At 41.9% G+C, this 14,289-nt stretch overlaps 1 protein-coding gene across 11 annotated transcripts in view; it reads right to left on the reverse strand.

The window, feature by feature from the left end:
- Positions 1-14,289, reverse strand: part of LOC125446654 (protein PRRC2C-like) — a 125,967-nt gene that overhangs the window by 6,054 nt on the left and 105,624 nt on the right. For 8 of the 11 annotated variants that reach the window (XM_048520381.2, XM_048520389.2, XM_048520388.2 and 5 more), the window contains 8 exons: positions 13,044-13,145; positions 10,991-11,153; positions 9,531-9,646; positions 8,370-8,500; positions 6,914-7,160; positions 4,287-4,397; positions 3,200-3,379; positions 2,987-3,084 (listed from right to left, as the gene is read on the reverse strand). In XM_048520381.2, the coding sequence (XP_048376338.1) occupies positions 2,987-3,084; positions 3,200-3,379; positions 4,287-4,397; positions 6,914-7,160; positions 8,370-8,500; positions 9,531-9,646; positions 10,991-11,153; positions 13,044-13,145 (1,148 nt within the window). The remainder of the gene's footprint in view (positions 1-2,986; positions 3,085-3,199; positions 3,380-4,286; positions 4,398-6,913; positions 7,161-8,369; positions 8,501-9,530; positions 9,647-10,990; positions 11,154-13,043; positions 13,146-14,289) is intronic. The other 3 variants (XM_048520391.2, XM_048520387.2, XM_048520385.2) reach the window with 2 other exon arrangements.

Consider the following 14,289-nt stretch of genomic DNA (forward strand, 5'->3'; position numbering starts at 1 on the left):
TTTAAAATGTATGGGGTGGGTGACAAAATTAACACGGTGTTAAATAATTTTTTAAAAACTGCTGGAAGATATCACAATGGTCAACTGGACAGAGCTGTGGCAAATAGAATTCAACTCAGAAAGGTTAGAGGTAATGCACCTGGGGAGCGCTAACAAGGCAGTTGGTTACATTGTGAATGGTAGGATCCCGGAAAGTACTGAAAATCAGAGGGAACTTAATGTGCATAGCCACAGATCCCTGAAGGTAGCAGAGCAAGTAACACTTATGCCACAAGTGCCAGGAAATGGCCATCTCCAGTAAGCTGGAATGTAACCACTAACCACTGACATTCAATTGGACTCCCCATGTAAATGCAATAGCTACAATAGCAGGTCAGAAGCTAGGAAAACTGCAGCAAATAATAACTCACCGAAGCCTGTCGACAATTTATGAGGCAAGTCAAGGTCGTAAATGAAATACTCCCACATCTGTCTAGATAAGTGCAGCTACAAAAATGGTCGGAGTATGGAGTTTAAAAATTGGCAGGTAATATTGCAGCTTATAGTCTTAGTTTGGCCTCATTTGGAATAGTGTTCAATTCTGGTCCCCACACAACCAGAAGGACGTGGTGGCTTTGGTGAGGTTACAGAAAAGATATACCAGGTTGTTGCATATATGGAGGGCATTAAATCATGAGGAAAAGTTGGAGTAACTTGGGTTGTTCTCACTGGAACGACGGAAGTTGAGGGGCGACCTGATAGAGGTCTACAAGATTATGAAGGGCATGACAGACTGGACAGGCAAAAGCTTCTTCCCAGTGTGGAACAGTCAGTTATTAGGGGCCATGGGTTTAAAGGGACAAGGGACAAGGTTTAAAGGTGACGTACGAGGCAAGTTTTTTGTTTTTTTTTACAAGCACAGAGGAGGGTGGTGGGTGCCTGCAGCTTGCTGCCAGGGGAGGTAGTGGTAGCAGATATATTGACTTTTAAAGGGCGTCTTGACAAATATATGAATAGGATGGGAAGACGGGGATACGGTCCTGGGAATGGTAGGGAGTTTTAGGTGTGATGGGCAGCACATTGGTGCAGGCTTGAAGAGCCAAAGGGCGTTCCTGTACAGTAATTTTCTTGGTTCTTTAATAACACGAAGTTTTACACCATCTTGGACAAAGCAGGCCATTTGATAGGCACTACGTCCATAAACATCCACTCTCTCCGCCACCAACCACCAGTACAGCGTACATCACCTACAAGACACTACAGAAATTCACAGAAGGTTGTCAGACAGCACCTTCCAAACCTACGACCGCTTCCATCCAGAAGAATGGCATCAGATCTGCGAGAACACCACTACCTGAAAGGTCTCCCCAGGCCACTCACTCTCTTGACTTGGAAATAAAATGTTATTCCTTTAGTGTTGCTGGGTCAAAATCTGGAAGGGCAATGTGGAACTACCGACAGCTCAAAGACTGCAATTCAAAGCAGCGCTCACGACTACCTTCGAGGGAAATAAGTGCTAGCCAGGCAGTGATGCCCATGTCTCAGAAGGCAAGTCAAGGTCGTAAATGAAACTAAATGAACTAAAATGGCAGATAAAGGTAGGTAAGGCACATTATTGGATGATTTTTTTTATTATTAGCCAAGGCACAGAATACAGAACAGGGTAGTCATGCTGGAACTATGTAAAATGTTTATTAGGCCACAATTTGCATAGCGTGTGTAATTTTGATCACTGCATTATGGGAAAGATGTGGTTACAGTACAGAGGACATTTCCTTGTAGCTCAGACCCTCCAGCCCAGGCAAGATTGGATAGGCTGGGGTTATTTTCCCCTCAAAACAGGAAAAGCTTGAGAGGGGTCCCAAGAAAGGTTTAATGGGCATAGGTAGGTAGGCTAGGAAGGCATTTTTCTATTAGAGAGGTTATATATTTAAGGTAAGAGGTCGAAGGGTAAGAGGAGAGTTCACAAATTGTTTTTTCCCTCCCAGACAGTGTTGGGACTCTGGAACTCACTGCCTGAAGGGGTGATTGAGTTTATAAACTCAACATTTAAGCAGTATTAGAGATAATGGGAACTGCAGATGCAGATTTCTCTCCATCTTCGGTCCGCCTCCCCCTCTCTATCTATTTATTCCAGAACCCTCTCCCCATCCCCCTCTCTGAAGAACGGTCTAGGCCTGAAACGTCAGCTTTTGTGCTCCTGAGATGCTGCTTGGCTTGCTGTGTTCATCCAGCTTCACACTTTGTTATTTAAGCAGTATTAAAATGTTATCTCTGCAGTGCCATTACCTCCAGGCTATGGGTAAAAGCTGGAATGTGGGACACTTTAGTGAGATCTTTGTTGAGTGACATGTGCTGAATGACCTCTTTCTGTGGAGTAAACATCTATGGGAAGGGCAAAAATCACTCCGAAAATGAGGCAGTTTTCTATGGAAGCCATGCTTCACATTAAAATTATATGGGCAGTATCCGCGAACCCAAAACAGGTAAACTTCCTGACTTTTCTGCTGACAATCCTTTCTCCAGGAGACGGTTCTGAGAGAAAAGCAACTTTTCTGTCCATTGTGCTAGCCACTGATCCTTAAAAGAACTTCAAGGTGTGCATACATTCAGCACTAGATTCTATGCTGTTTCATAGAAGAGACAGATTTTGTCTGGACCGAATACCTGACTTTTGAATGGAAATGCAACTGCCTATGACTTAAGCAACGTTGAGCAGCAGACTGAAAAGCACCAGCAGAGGTCACTCAACACTGAGTAAATATAAGCAGGTACCTCTGTTGGTAATGATTCTCTAGCAAGCCACCATTCCTCAAGAACGGAAAGCTCCTGTGTGTATAACGTAGCACTGATATATTCATCACAAACCGAACCAAGTATTAGCTTCTTTCTAATTATTTCAGCAACCTTACACACAAAAAAATAGACTCTAAGTTATATTTAAATGAAACTACTGGAAGTCCTTCACAAACACCAAAATCTAACTGAGATCATTCCAAGCTCTCACCTGAATATTGCAGGTGTCTGGACAGAATAGCCAAGTGCTCCCGGAGACGGATTCATTTTCCTATCCAACTGAAACGTCTTCGGGTCCATGGGGTTAACCTGCATTAAAAGGAGAGCTCCGCTTAATATATTTTTGTATCTATGAAGCAGGACCAAAAACAACTTAAAGTTTTTGGCACTTAAAATTAAAACAAACTAAAACATGTTTTTTTACCTCCCTTCCAAGAGTGGGTGCAGCAGCATGAAAACTTGAATGAACGACTCTTCGGGGGGGCCCTGGAGGGACGGTTTGTGCCTGTGAATGATGCAGAGACTGCGGAAGTTGGACCAAAGGCTGCTGCATAGACCCAAAGCCAGGGACAGATAACTGGGAGCCCAACATGGGGACCAACATCTGTCAAGAAACATATTCCAAAGTGAGCAGAGAAACGAAGGCTACAGCCTCAAAGAATACACTAAAAAATAATAAATAAGGGCTGTGTCAACATGTAGGGTCCTGTTTGAAGACTTTGAAAGTTTTGGTTAGGTAATCAGCTTCAGCTCTACTGTCCTGGCCAACGTCAACAGTGCTGTCTCCAAGTCAGAAAGTTCTGCGTTTTGGGTCCAATTCCAGTCTTGAGCATAAATCAAGACTAGTTCACTGTTACAGTATCAAAACAGTGCTGCTCTGGTGGAGGTTCTATCTTTCAAATCAGCCGTCAAACCTAGGCTCTTGCCCGAGTGAAAAAGGCACCGTAGCACTACTTTTAACAAACAGTTGTACTGTTCCTTGTGTCCTAGTCAATACGTAACCTTCATTCATCATATAAAATATGATGTCTGATCATGATCATATTGCTGTTCCAAGAATTTGCCAGTTCTGCACAACTTGCCAGCCCATTTCTAACAAATATACTTCAAAAGTACTTGGGGCACTGTGGTTGCAGACGTTGCTTTATGAATGCAAGTCTTCCTTTCTTTCAATGTGACTCCCTCACCAAACAGTCAAATGATTTGCTGAACTGCTTATTTGACTTGACTCCTTGCAGGTTTGGGTAGTTTTGACATTGAGGGCAACTGCCTTAAATCCATGCATTTCACAACATGATATCTGCTTTAAAATGGGGACACGACGTTAATGGTGCTAGTCCTCACATCTACACAATTCAGATTTTAAATCATTTAGGAATGCAGTAGCCTTGAGGAATATAAAATTTCACAAGTTAAATGGTTTTGATTTTGCAAACAATATCTGACCAAGTCATTCTCCCCCCTCCCCCACCTAATGATTAATATCAATAAAACTCACTGTAGAAGATTACCTGGTGGAGGGGGCCACTGGACATTGGGGTGGCAGCAAAGTAGTTGCTCTGATTGGGCTGCTGCAGTGGAGAGGAATAGAAGTCCGATGGCTGGGCCATACTTTGTCTCATCTGTCCAAAAAGTCAGCCGCATTAGCATTAATGAGTTATTTGTGTAGATCATAGCAATTCCTATTACAAAAACGTGTAGTCAGACAGACGCTTTCAAATAACCTTTCTAGGCACACACTCTTATGCGAAGGCGGAGCTGTTAGTGGTTAGGGTTGGAGAGGTAGAGAGGAAGACGGTGGTTACACTGACAGTTCTTTTTGCATTGGTGAAATTTAAGCTTCCCACTGGCTTATTAGAGAAATGCATTTCCTAGTAGAGAGTGTTGTGACGTATAATGTTAAGGAAAGATTCAGTTCCTCCTGCTCCACCATTGAACTGAAAAGATGACAGTAAAAATCCCAGTCTCTGAATTTTGTCAATGAGCACAGCGCCTTAAGCTGGACATAGTACAGAGAGGCTGGATGATCCTGTTCACTGTCTAGAGTGCCCTGCTGTAAACCACCCACTCACCCTCCCATCTCACACAAAGACACACTGAACAGTCAACATATTTGATGCTGTTTAGGACTCAATTGTAGGGCATAAATTAAAGTTAATTCATCAGGCAGGAAACCTGTAAGAATTAGATGGAATGAGAACTGCAGATGCTGGAGAATCTGAGATAACAAGGTGTAGAACTGGATGAACACAGCAGATCAAGCAACAGAAAAGCTGATGTTTCAGGTCTAGACCCTTCTTCAGAAAATTTCTTAAGGAAGGATTAGATGGTATGTTGATTTTATGCTGTGCACAATATTAGAACATGACGACTATGATTTAGTGAATATAAACTGTTGTGAGGATGAGGTGGTGGCAAAAGAGCAGCACGAGAGGGCAAGACACAATCAAAGAGACAGTTCAGGACAGCTCCCTTCATATCTAAGTTTCACAGAATTCTCTACATTAGCATGCTTCCACATCAACAAGGGAGGCATTCCTGGATCTGGGAAATCAAATGGGTCAAGTGAATCAAGTATCACTAGAGAAATACATGAGACAGTGGTCACAGTAGTACAAGGTTGAAGTTGGGCATGGAAAAAGGTCAGGAATCTACATACAATAGCTACGCTGAGGACAGCTCTTCTCCAATTAAATGTGTCAAGAACAGATGAGGTCCAGGTAAACTGGACTCAAAGGTCAGCAGGCAAATCTGTAACAGAATCTATTTTTCTCCACAAGGAGAAAGGCAATATCAGCAAAGCCAAAGTGTTGTGAATGACAAAAAATGATAAAGAACAAGATCAAGTGAAATAAGGAGGGTCTACGACACATATGGTTGACACAATTGAGACCAATCTGAATATACAAGGTGCAACAGGGAGTAGTAAGTGGCACCATAAATGAACACACAGGATTTTTAACATGATGATTCAGTTAAAGGGATCAGAGTGTTACCACAAAAATAGTTCTGCATAGGGGCTTGACCCTGTCCTCTCAAAGCAGTTACCAGCTGCAAATTTAGAGGGTGCTCAACCACCTTCCAATTACACTTGACAGCAAGAGGGCTACTGTGTAATAATCAGAAGTGAAAACAAAATTTGCCATTTCATGTGACTAAGGCTGAATGGGTGAGTTTCAACTCCACCATTCCGTCTACTCCCTACATTCCCGAGGCACTAAAATGTCTCGATCTCTGCCTTGCAATGCATTTATTAACGGAGCAGCCACAACTCTTTAAAAAAGGGAATTCAACAGATTCACAATCCTTTGAGCAAAGTAACTTCTCATCAGTGCTAAATGATCAGCTGTTTATCCCAAGTTTGTGTTCCTGCATTTTTAAGCTTTCAACCCTATCAGGCCTTTTTTTAACTCTTAAATCGTCTACACATTTTCACCACAGCATAAGCTAGGGTGAAACTTAAGAGATTCTTGATCTTCTCAACTGCCAGACCAGGTGGCTAATTTTCAAAGTATTTTCATTGTTTAAAAAGCTTTGGATTTAAATATATGTTCTTTGGAGAAAATGCTCACGGCTGATGGCCGAGATGGGAACTACTGACCTGAGTTCTTTTGCCCATCTCCTGCTAGGTCACTGGTTTAAGGCTGGCTGCAGGACCACGCATTACTTATCGAGGCTGGTGTTGATGGAAAAACAGCTGCAGTCATCCATGGAAATTTGAGCTGTACCTGCTAGTTCTGTTGTACTTTTATAAAAGTACAGGAGCAAAGTCATCAGAAACCCCCATCCCCAAACTTAGTCTGTCAAAGAATATTTGAACCTTGTTTCTTTCAGCTGTAGATCTGTGGTCAAGTTGTTTGAGATGTAGGAGGAGCTGGACTAGGTTGACCCAGACATAGGGATTCACTGTGATGATACTCAGAAACAGGGCTCAAGTTAGAGTGTGGAGGTGGGGAGAAACCTGTGCAATTAGTCAGTAACCAAGAAGGAATCAGAAGAAAAATGATTCAAGGACAAAACTGGACAGAGTTTGAAAACAACAAAGGACTAAGCAGGATTGGATTGTGGAAAGGTCTAAATTCTTACTTTTAAGTGCTCTAAAGATACTTAGTGAGAATAAATCTTACAGGCCACTCACCTGTATTATGTGAGAGTCAATGAGCTGCGAGTTGCCCAGTTGGGTGTTGTAGATGACAGACATTGGAGGAGTACAAGCTGTGTGCTGGTAGGACAACCCTGGCTGAGCCTTGGCCACCTCTGCAGCCTGCACCGCTGAAAAGCCAACATACTGGCCTTTCACTGGGGTGCCAGATATCAGTGTAGACCCTTGTACCATGGCTGCAGAGGGAGGTGAGAGTCCAGGCTGGAGGTACAACTGTTGGGACCTGTCAAATGGAACAGATATTCACTGGCATACAAACTGCAAATTGTGGAAATGAAGATACACTAACTCACTGATATCTTAAAACATGTTTAAAAACCAAAGAAACTAGCTATTTGGCCCATGCTCTAGGACTAGCCACACCAGTCTACCTGTTCCAGTATAGCTACAATACCAGCATTTATCTGACAATGTGGAAGATTACCCAGGCATGTCCTGTCCACCATAAAATGGGATAAATCCAATCTGACTAATTATCACCCCACCACACTCATCTCAAATCAGTGAAGCGATGGAAGATAGCAGCATTGACACAGTAATAACCTGTTCACTGATGCTCAGTTTGGATTCCACCATCACTTGGCTCCAGATCTCAACACAGCCTTGGTCTGAACCAAGTTGAAAAACTGCATTTCAGAGGTGACCAGAATGTGACTATCCTGTATGTCAATATAGCAGGTGGCGCATATTGCATTAAAGGAGTCCCTTGCAGAATTGAAGTCAATATTGAAGAGAAAACTCTTGACTGGTTCAAGTTATACACATAGTTCACAAAAAGGTGGTGACTGTGGTTTGGCCTCCATCCAGCTCCAGGATATCAATGCAACGGTTCCAAGTAGTGGCAGCCTCGGTTCAACCATCTCTAGCAGCTTCGCCAATTAATTCTCTTTGTCATAAAGATCAGGCATTCTCATGTCCAAAGAACAAAAAATGATGACAGGGTCTAGGCTTCAAATGAGCCTTCTTCAGCGCACTCTAATAACATATTCTTCTACTCCATTATGCCTTGTATGCTTATCCAAGTTTACCACAAACATATCATTGAAATATTTCAAAATGCTGTTGCCTGTTCACAACTAGAAAACTGGGCTTATTTTCAGTTTATTAAAATTCTATTCTAAGCCAGAACCAATATTTTAAAATCAGAAATGAAGCAATCCTTAAACTGATTGCATCCAGTATGAAGCCAATGAAAATAGATCTAAAAAGATATGAACAGCTGACCTCAGGACAAAATTAAAACACTCATGGAAATAAACTCTGGTGAAGATTTGCAACAAAAAGTTGAGTGCACTCGTACTTTTTTCTCTTTACTGCACATATTAAAGTCAGCCACAAATGGAAACAGCAACTTTAAAAAGCAGACCCATTAAACTCAGTGGTCTTCTTTCTTATTTCAATCCACATGCAGTAATGGCTGGGAAAGCCTTACCTGAAAGACTGGAGGGAACTGAACATATCCTGTGTTTGGGAGACTGGCGTCCCTTGTCGGATGCTAAGGGTAGAAACCTGGGCCTGACCCTGAAGAGGAGTGTGAAGTGTTATCTGTTGAGTTGGCATTGCCTGCAAAACAGAACATTTTATCACGGTTCAGCTGCTTGAAAGGGACTTTTTTTTAAAGCGAAAAGAAAATAGTAAAAGAAGAAATAATCTTTGAGAAACTCTTCACAAGTTATTTTAAGAAGCTGGGTGAATAACATCCTACAGCCATACTGCGTACTGTCATTAGTTAAATCCAGTGCTATGCCAAGTTAGACCTTGGGAATTTCTACATTAATCAGTGACCTGCAACAGAATTAGAAGATCTCAGTTGGAGGACTACAGCTATGACAATTGACCTTGGAAGTCCTGGTGCTTGAGAAGCAAATCAATGGAGATCCCTGCTCCAATCTCCATCCACTGGGGAATGCGCAAGTTAACACAGACAGTAATTAACTTGAGCCACATTGTTGTCCACAGTGAAACTCATTCGATCCATTGGCAGCTTGGGCACATCCAGATTAAAAAAAAGGACATTCACAGATTCCTCAGCCTCAACACTGGCAAGGCATTTTTTGTGCATGAAGAGAGCTGCATCCTGGTAGCGAATAGCAGTGGACCAAGCAGAAACTCAGTTGTTAGCAATTTACCCAAATGAGAAGGTTCACATCACACTCCAACACCACACCCAGCGGCCCCTATTTTGAAGGGAGATTTGAAGTTCTCCCAAGTGCCTTGACTAATCTTTATAATTTAAGGAACATGAACATAAAAACACAGATCATCACTGCAATTATCTAATTGCTGTTCTGGGGCCTTGGCCTTGAAAAGTGCAAACTAGTTGCTACAGTTCCTTCCTTAGGCCAGTTCTATGCTTCCAAAGTACTTCAATTATGCTTTGGAACACTGAGGTCATGAAAAAACATTGGAATTTTAAGTCTATTGTTTCATTTCAAAACTATGCTGATTCAGAGGGAAATCTTAAAAAAAAGGAGAAATGTGCCCCAAGATAGCAAGACTCCACACATCTGACAGGTTGCCAGCAACAGCAGACCCACAGTGGTGACAGCTCATGCCAAAATCTGCAACATTGTAAGGGTTATGAAGATCTTACCCGTGGAAGTCCAGACTGGAATGCCTGATGCTGGGAGATAGAAGGAGGCATCCCACGGGGTTGGGTACCATAGCAATGGCTTTCCATGTAGCAAGGTGGAATCTGGCCACTTGGTGCTGTTGGGGGGAGGGGAGAGAAAAAGAGGTAACAGATCAGCTTAACACACTACATCAATGAAACCAGTGAAAACAAACAAGTATGCTGTAAATTACATTCTTCACACATCCCTACAAAGTGTGAAAGATGTCAAAGTCCAAAAGTAGTGGTCATCACCTCAAGATCTGATCCTGATTTCAGATATACAGAGCCTTGAGAGTTGCAATTACACGTTTTGTTTGGGCAATGAAATTTGGATGACTGCTATGGCAGAATGCTCCAAAATCAATTAAACAGGGATCGAACAATATTATTCCCATCTCTACTCCAAGAGGCTTTTTAAGAAAAGCAGCTGTGGTTTTTTTTGGATTGTTTTGCACCAGTAGATGGTGGTACTGCTGCACAGCACATTCAGAAGTTAATAATTATCACTAGGGTATGTAGCAGCAATTCTGTTCTAAATTGGCTGTTTTTCAACATTAGGTTTTTGGCTAATGAATAGTTGGGGCCTTCAGACCAGGGGACCACAGTGCATTTCTGAGGCTAATTAGATTAACAACAGGTTGGGGGCTGGCTACCAATTTAGTGCAGTTAGGAATGTGGAAACAAAATGCTGGCAAACTGCACAGATTGACACCAGGCAGAACTCATTGTCCTTTGTGACTGAAAATATTGTTTGCTAGCTGCACCTCCCTTGGCTCTTGCCAATGCAGCATTTTGAGGGAAGCTTCATTATCTGAAGTGGTGGCTTTCAGAAGGAACATGAAACCAGTTCCACCTCCCACTTGAAAGTAAACATGGCTCCAAACCAAAGATAAGTAGGGCAAATCTCCCTCGTTTACTGTCAATAATCAATAAAATGGGATTGTGTCATTACTGCTTCATTTGTTATGTGGGAGTTGCTTGCTGTGTTCCCAGACTCAATGACAGCAACTGCACTACCATCAAGTATTAGAGAAGGAAGGCTTGGATTGTCCTTGAATTGTCAAAAGGTGCTACCCAAATGCAAATCACTTCTTATAGCTTCACACATGAAGAACAGGCACATCTGAAAAAATACAGATACAACACATTTTAAAAAGAAGACAAAGTAGGGAAGTGAGGAATGAAAAAGATTTTAATAAGGGCAAAAACAGCAAAATGTTTATGGAGAGCAGTAGACAATTACATGGTTGTAGTGATAAGTAGAAACGATGACTGAATAATCAGAAATAGCAAGGGAACACAATACATTTGAATTTTCTTCAGTTGTCCCTGGACTATGAGAAGTGCAGGGGGAACATATAGATGGGGAGCAGGGAATGTGTGCGCTAAGTGTGTACGAGAAAGGCAGGTGTTACATCAAAGCACTTAAGATACTGAACCTGAAAGCGGGGCAGATGGTGCCACAGAGGCCACAGGTATTGAGCTAACAAAAGAATGGTAGTCAGCCGCCATCTCAGGCACATCTGCATTAGTCACACTTGCAGCAACATCTTTTTCTGTGATCCCTGGAGACTTTTCCCATGCTTTTCGAGCAGACTCCATCTGACGAGGAAGGATAAAAATAGATAATAAAGCAGCCTTTTGTATATTAGCAATGTTAAAGCAGTATTGCAAATGCCTTCCAATGCAAATGCAAACCTGCAAATTGTTAAAGATGGCAGTTCACTACAAATTTCTCACTGACAAGGGATTGGTAACAGTGAAAGAGTACATTTTTAAAAATTAAAAACATTTAAGTTACTTCTATCACTAGTATTTCTTCAAACTATACATATGAACTGTGAAGAGGGGGAGGTGGTGACCTAGTGCTTTTATTACTGGACTGTTAATCCAAAGATCCAGGTAATGTTTTTGGGATCCTAGTTCGAATCCTGCCACAGCAGACGGCAGAATTTAAATTCTATAAAATATCTGGAATTAAGTATAGTGACGAACATGAATCCATCCCTGTCAGAAAAAACCCACTTGGCTCACATATCCTTCAGGGAAGGAAACTACCATCCTTACCTGGTCTGACTTACATTTGATTCCAGACCCACAAGCGTGGTTGATTAACTACCCTCTGAGCATTTAGGGACAGGCAATAAATGCTGCCCAGCCAGCGAGGCTCTCATCCATGAATGAATAAAAAAGACATTTTACAGGCACAATAGCAGATTTTATTATCCAACATTAGATTTGTGCTTGGAGATATAGACCAACGTGCTGCTGGCAGGAGTAGTTTCCTTCACAATCAGTAGTTGGTCAGGAAATGCTTTTTAGAAACATCATACTTAACTATCAGCAAGCTGCCTATCAATTCCTTCGAGGTGTAGGAGCAACTTTTAGATAACAAGACAATGTAGACAAAACAGAAGGTATTTAGACATGATCATAGCCACCTATGAAAAGGCCCAACAGCAAAAGGAAGATGCTCCCAAATGAGCAGTGAAATCAAAATTAAGCTAAGGATTAGAGGAAGGGGACCAATCTAGAGCTATCACTGCTATCAAACAAGTATACAGTAAACAAAATAGAAAAAAAGGCTTAGATTGGGACCAAGAAAGAATTGCAAGTAACTTCCTTCCACCATTGTAAAAGTGGTTATCAACAGTTAAGCCAACTGGAAAACTTGGGTCAATAGCAGCTCAGATACACTACCTGATGGTTGAAGACAAGAGCGGTTGGTTCCTATCACAAGACGGTTCCAGAGTGTCAACCAAATGTGGATAACAGTTTTAAACAGTGAAGTCCATGGTGAGGTCAGGATGCCATTAACATACTCTAGTTCTGAAAGTAGATTGTGCTACCTGTGCTAAGTCACTCCAACTCCTAGCAACAGTTGGTAATTCAGCATGGGTTCAAACTTGGGCAAACTATCTAACAACAGTGACTTTATTCTCAAGAATCTTAGTATCAAGATGCTTCTAAAAGAATCAGATTAACAACAGCTAGGAACCAATTCACCCATTCACAAGTAGACCCAGAAATTGTGAATAGTGAGAGAGAGATTCACCATATTTCTCTGCACTTCTGTTCTTAAGAAAATGATGGGATTTATCACTAGAGGACCTTTTCGAAAAGGTTTAAGACTGATAGAAATGGCTCTGGAGAAACTAAGATACACTGATTTGTGATCTGCTCTATTAAGGCACTTCGACAGGCTTAACTCAAACTCTACCACTGGAGAAGCAGGATGGCTAGCAGATTCTCTTGCACCTTGACTGTCAATGTGGTCTTCAGACGATAATCAGGGGACGTGTTCTGAAGGGCAAAAGCATGTAACTCCATGTAAGTAGCATAAAAAAAGACCAAAGTTCCACTGAGTTCTTTCAGATAAGTTCAACAGAAGCACTGATCTGAATCCTTCTTTGAAGGCAGAGCTGTTGACCAGTGACTTTGCCAACTAGAACTAATCGCCCTTTCATGCCAACAGTGAATGAGAAATCCTACCTTCAGAGACAATTCATTGCTGGGGAGAGATACAGGAGACATCCCATTGTCCTGTGGTGGGGTCTCAATGGTGGGGACTGGCACTGGGGCAGCTAAAGGCACCTGGGAAGGACAACACAAGAAACATCAATGTCCTACTTCTTTTAAAAAAAAATGAGCTGACTGATATCCCATGCAGTCAAGCAGCCTGGCTTCACAGACTGACAATCTAGGCTGATGCGTGAAGAATGGCAACTTGATTGATGTCACAGAATGGATTTGCAGGCCAAAAGGAGGAAAGATTCTAAGCAGGGAAATAGATTTTGATTGGGGTGATGATGGAGTGAGAGGGGAGTGAAGAACTGGGAAAAATTACCAAAAAGCAGTGTAGAAACAGGCAAATGCAGATAAAAAGGGTTATACTTTGATCACAATGAAATATGACTTGCACAGGTTTATGCAACAAAATGAGATATAGATTAAAACTGCATCTGTTGAGATTTTTTTGTCTATTTAATTTGACAGCGCAACATCTTTCAAGGATGAGGTTTTAAATACCTATGGAATAATTCTGATTAGGAATGTCAATGTGCAATATGTCTGGATCTTGCAGCTAGTGACATTGCCTCTCCATTAAATCTAACATAAAAGCAGCTTCCTCATGGATAAAGATATACTGGCCACTTTAGTCTGTGGTACCCCATGCTGTCTTCACAACACAGTACTGTCTAAAAGGGGATGGCTCTTTTTTGACTGGATGGGGGGGGGGGGGGGGGGGGTTGGGGCGGCAGGGAAAACAGTACGATCTGCTGGAGGAAGAGATAGGAGGAGCATGCTTGGATTGTGCACACAGAACGTTACCAATTATATATAATTACTCCAGCCACTGCAATTAACCAGAATTTTTGGAAGCACGTCTGTCTAAACCCCTGTGAACAAGTACTTACATCAGAAGAGGTTGTACCCTGCAAGTGTTTAACTTGGCAGGAAATCTGTCCGTCAGTTTGATATCTGGAAACACAGACTTTGCTCAATGAACGATGCCGTATCAAATTGCTGACAGCTGGAAAGCAGGAACCAAAAGGAGGACGTTCCATAAAGGGGAAACGATAAACTCACCAGGGATTACCCTTTTTTGCCGTAGATTATTGTTACAACAGTTTATTTTGCTTGGATTCCAGATCAGCAAACCATGTGGCAGTTTCCCTTCAATTTATATTAAATCGCTTCACGGTTATTGGCAGCTGAACTGTAACTCACCCCCACA

This window comes from Stegostoma tigrinum, chromosome 34 (assembly GCF_030684315.1).
Source record: "Stegostoma tigrinum isolate sSteTig4 chromosome 34, sSteTig4.hap1, whole genome shotgun sequence".
In the NCBI taxonomy this organism is placed as follows: domain Eukaryota; kingdom Metazoa; phylum Chordata; class Chondrichthyes; order Orectolobiformes; family Stegostomatidae; genus Stegostoma; species Stegostoma tigrinum.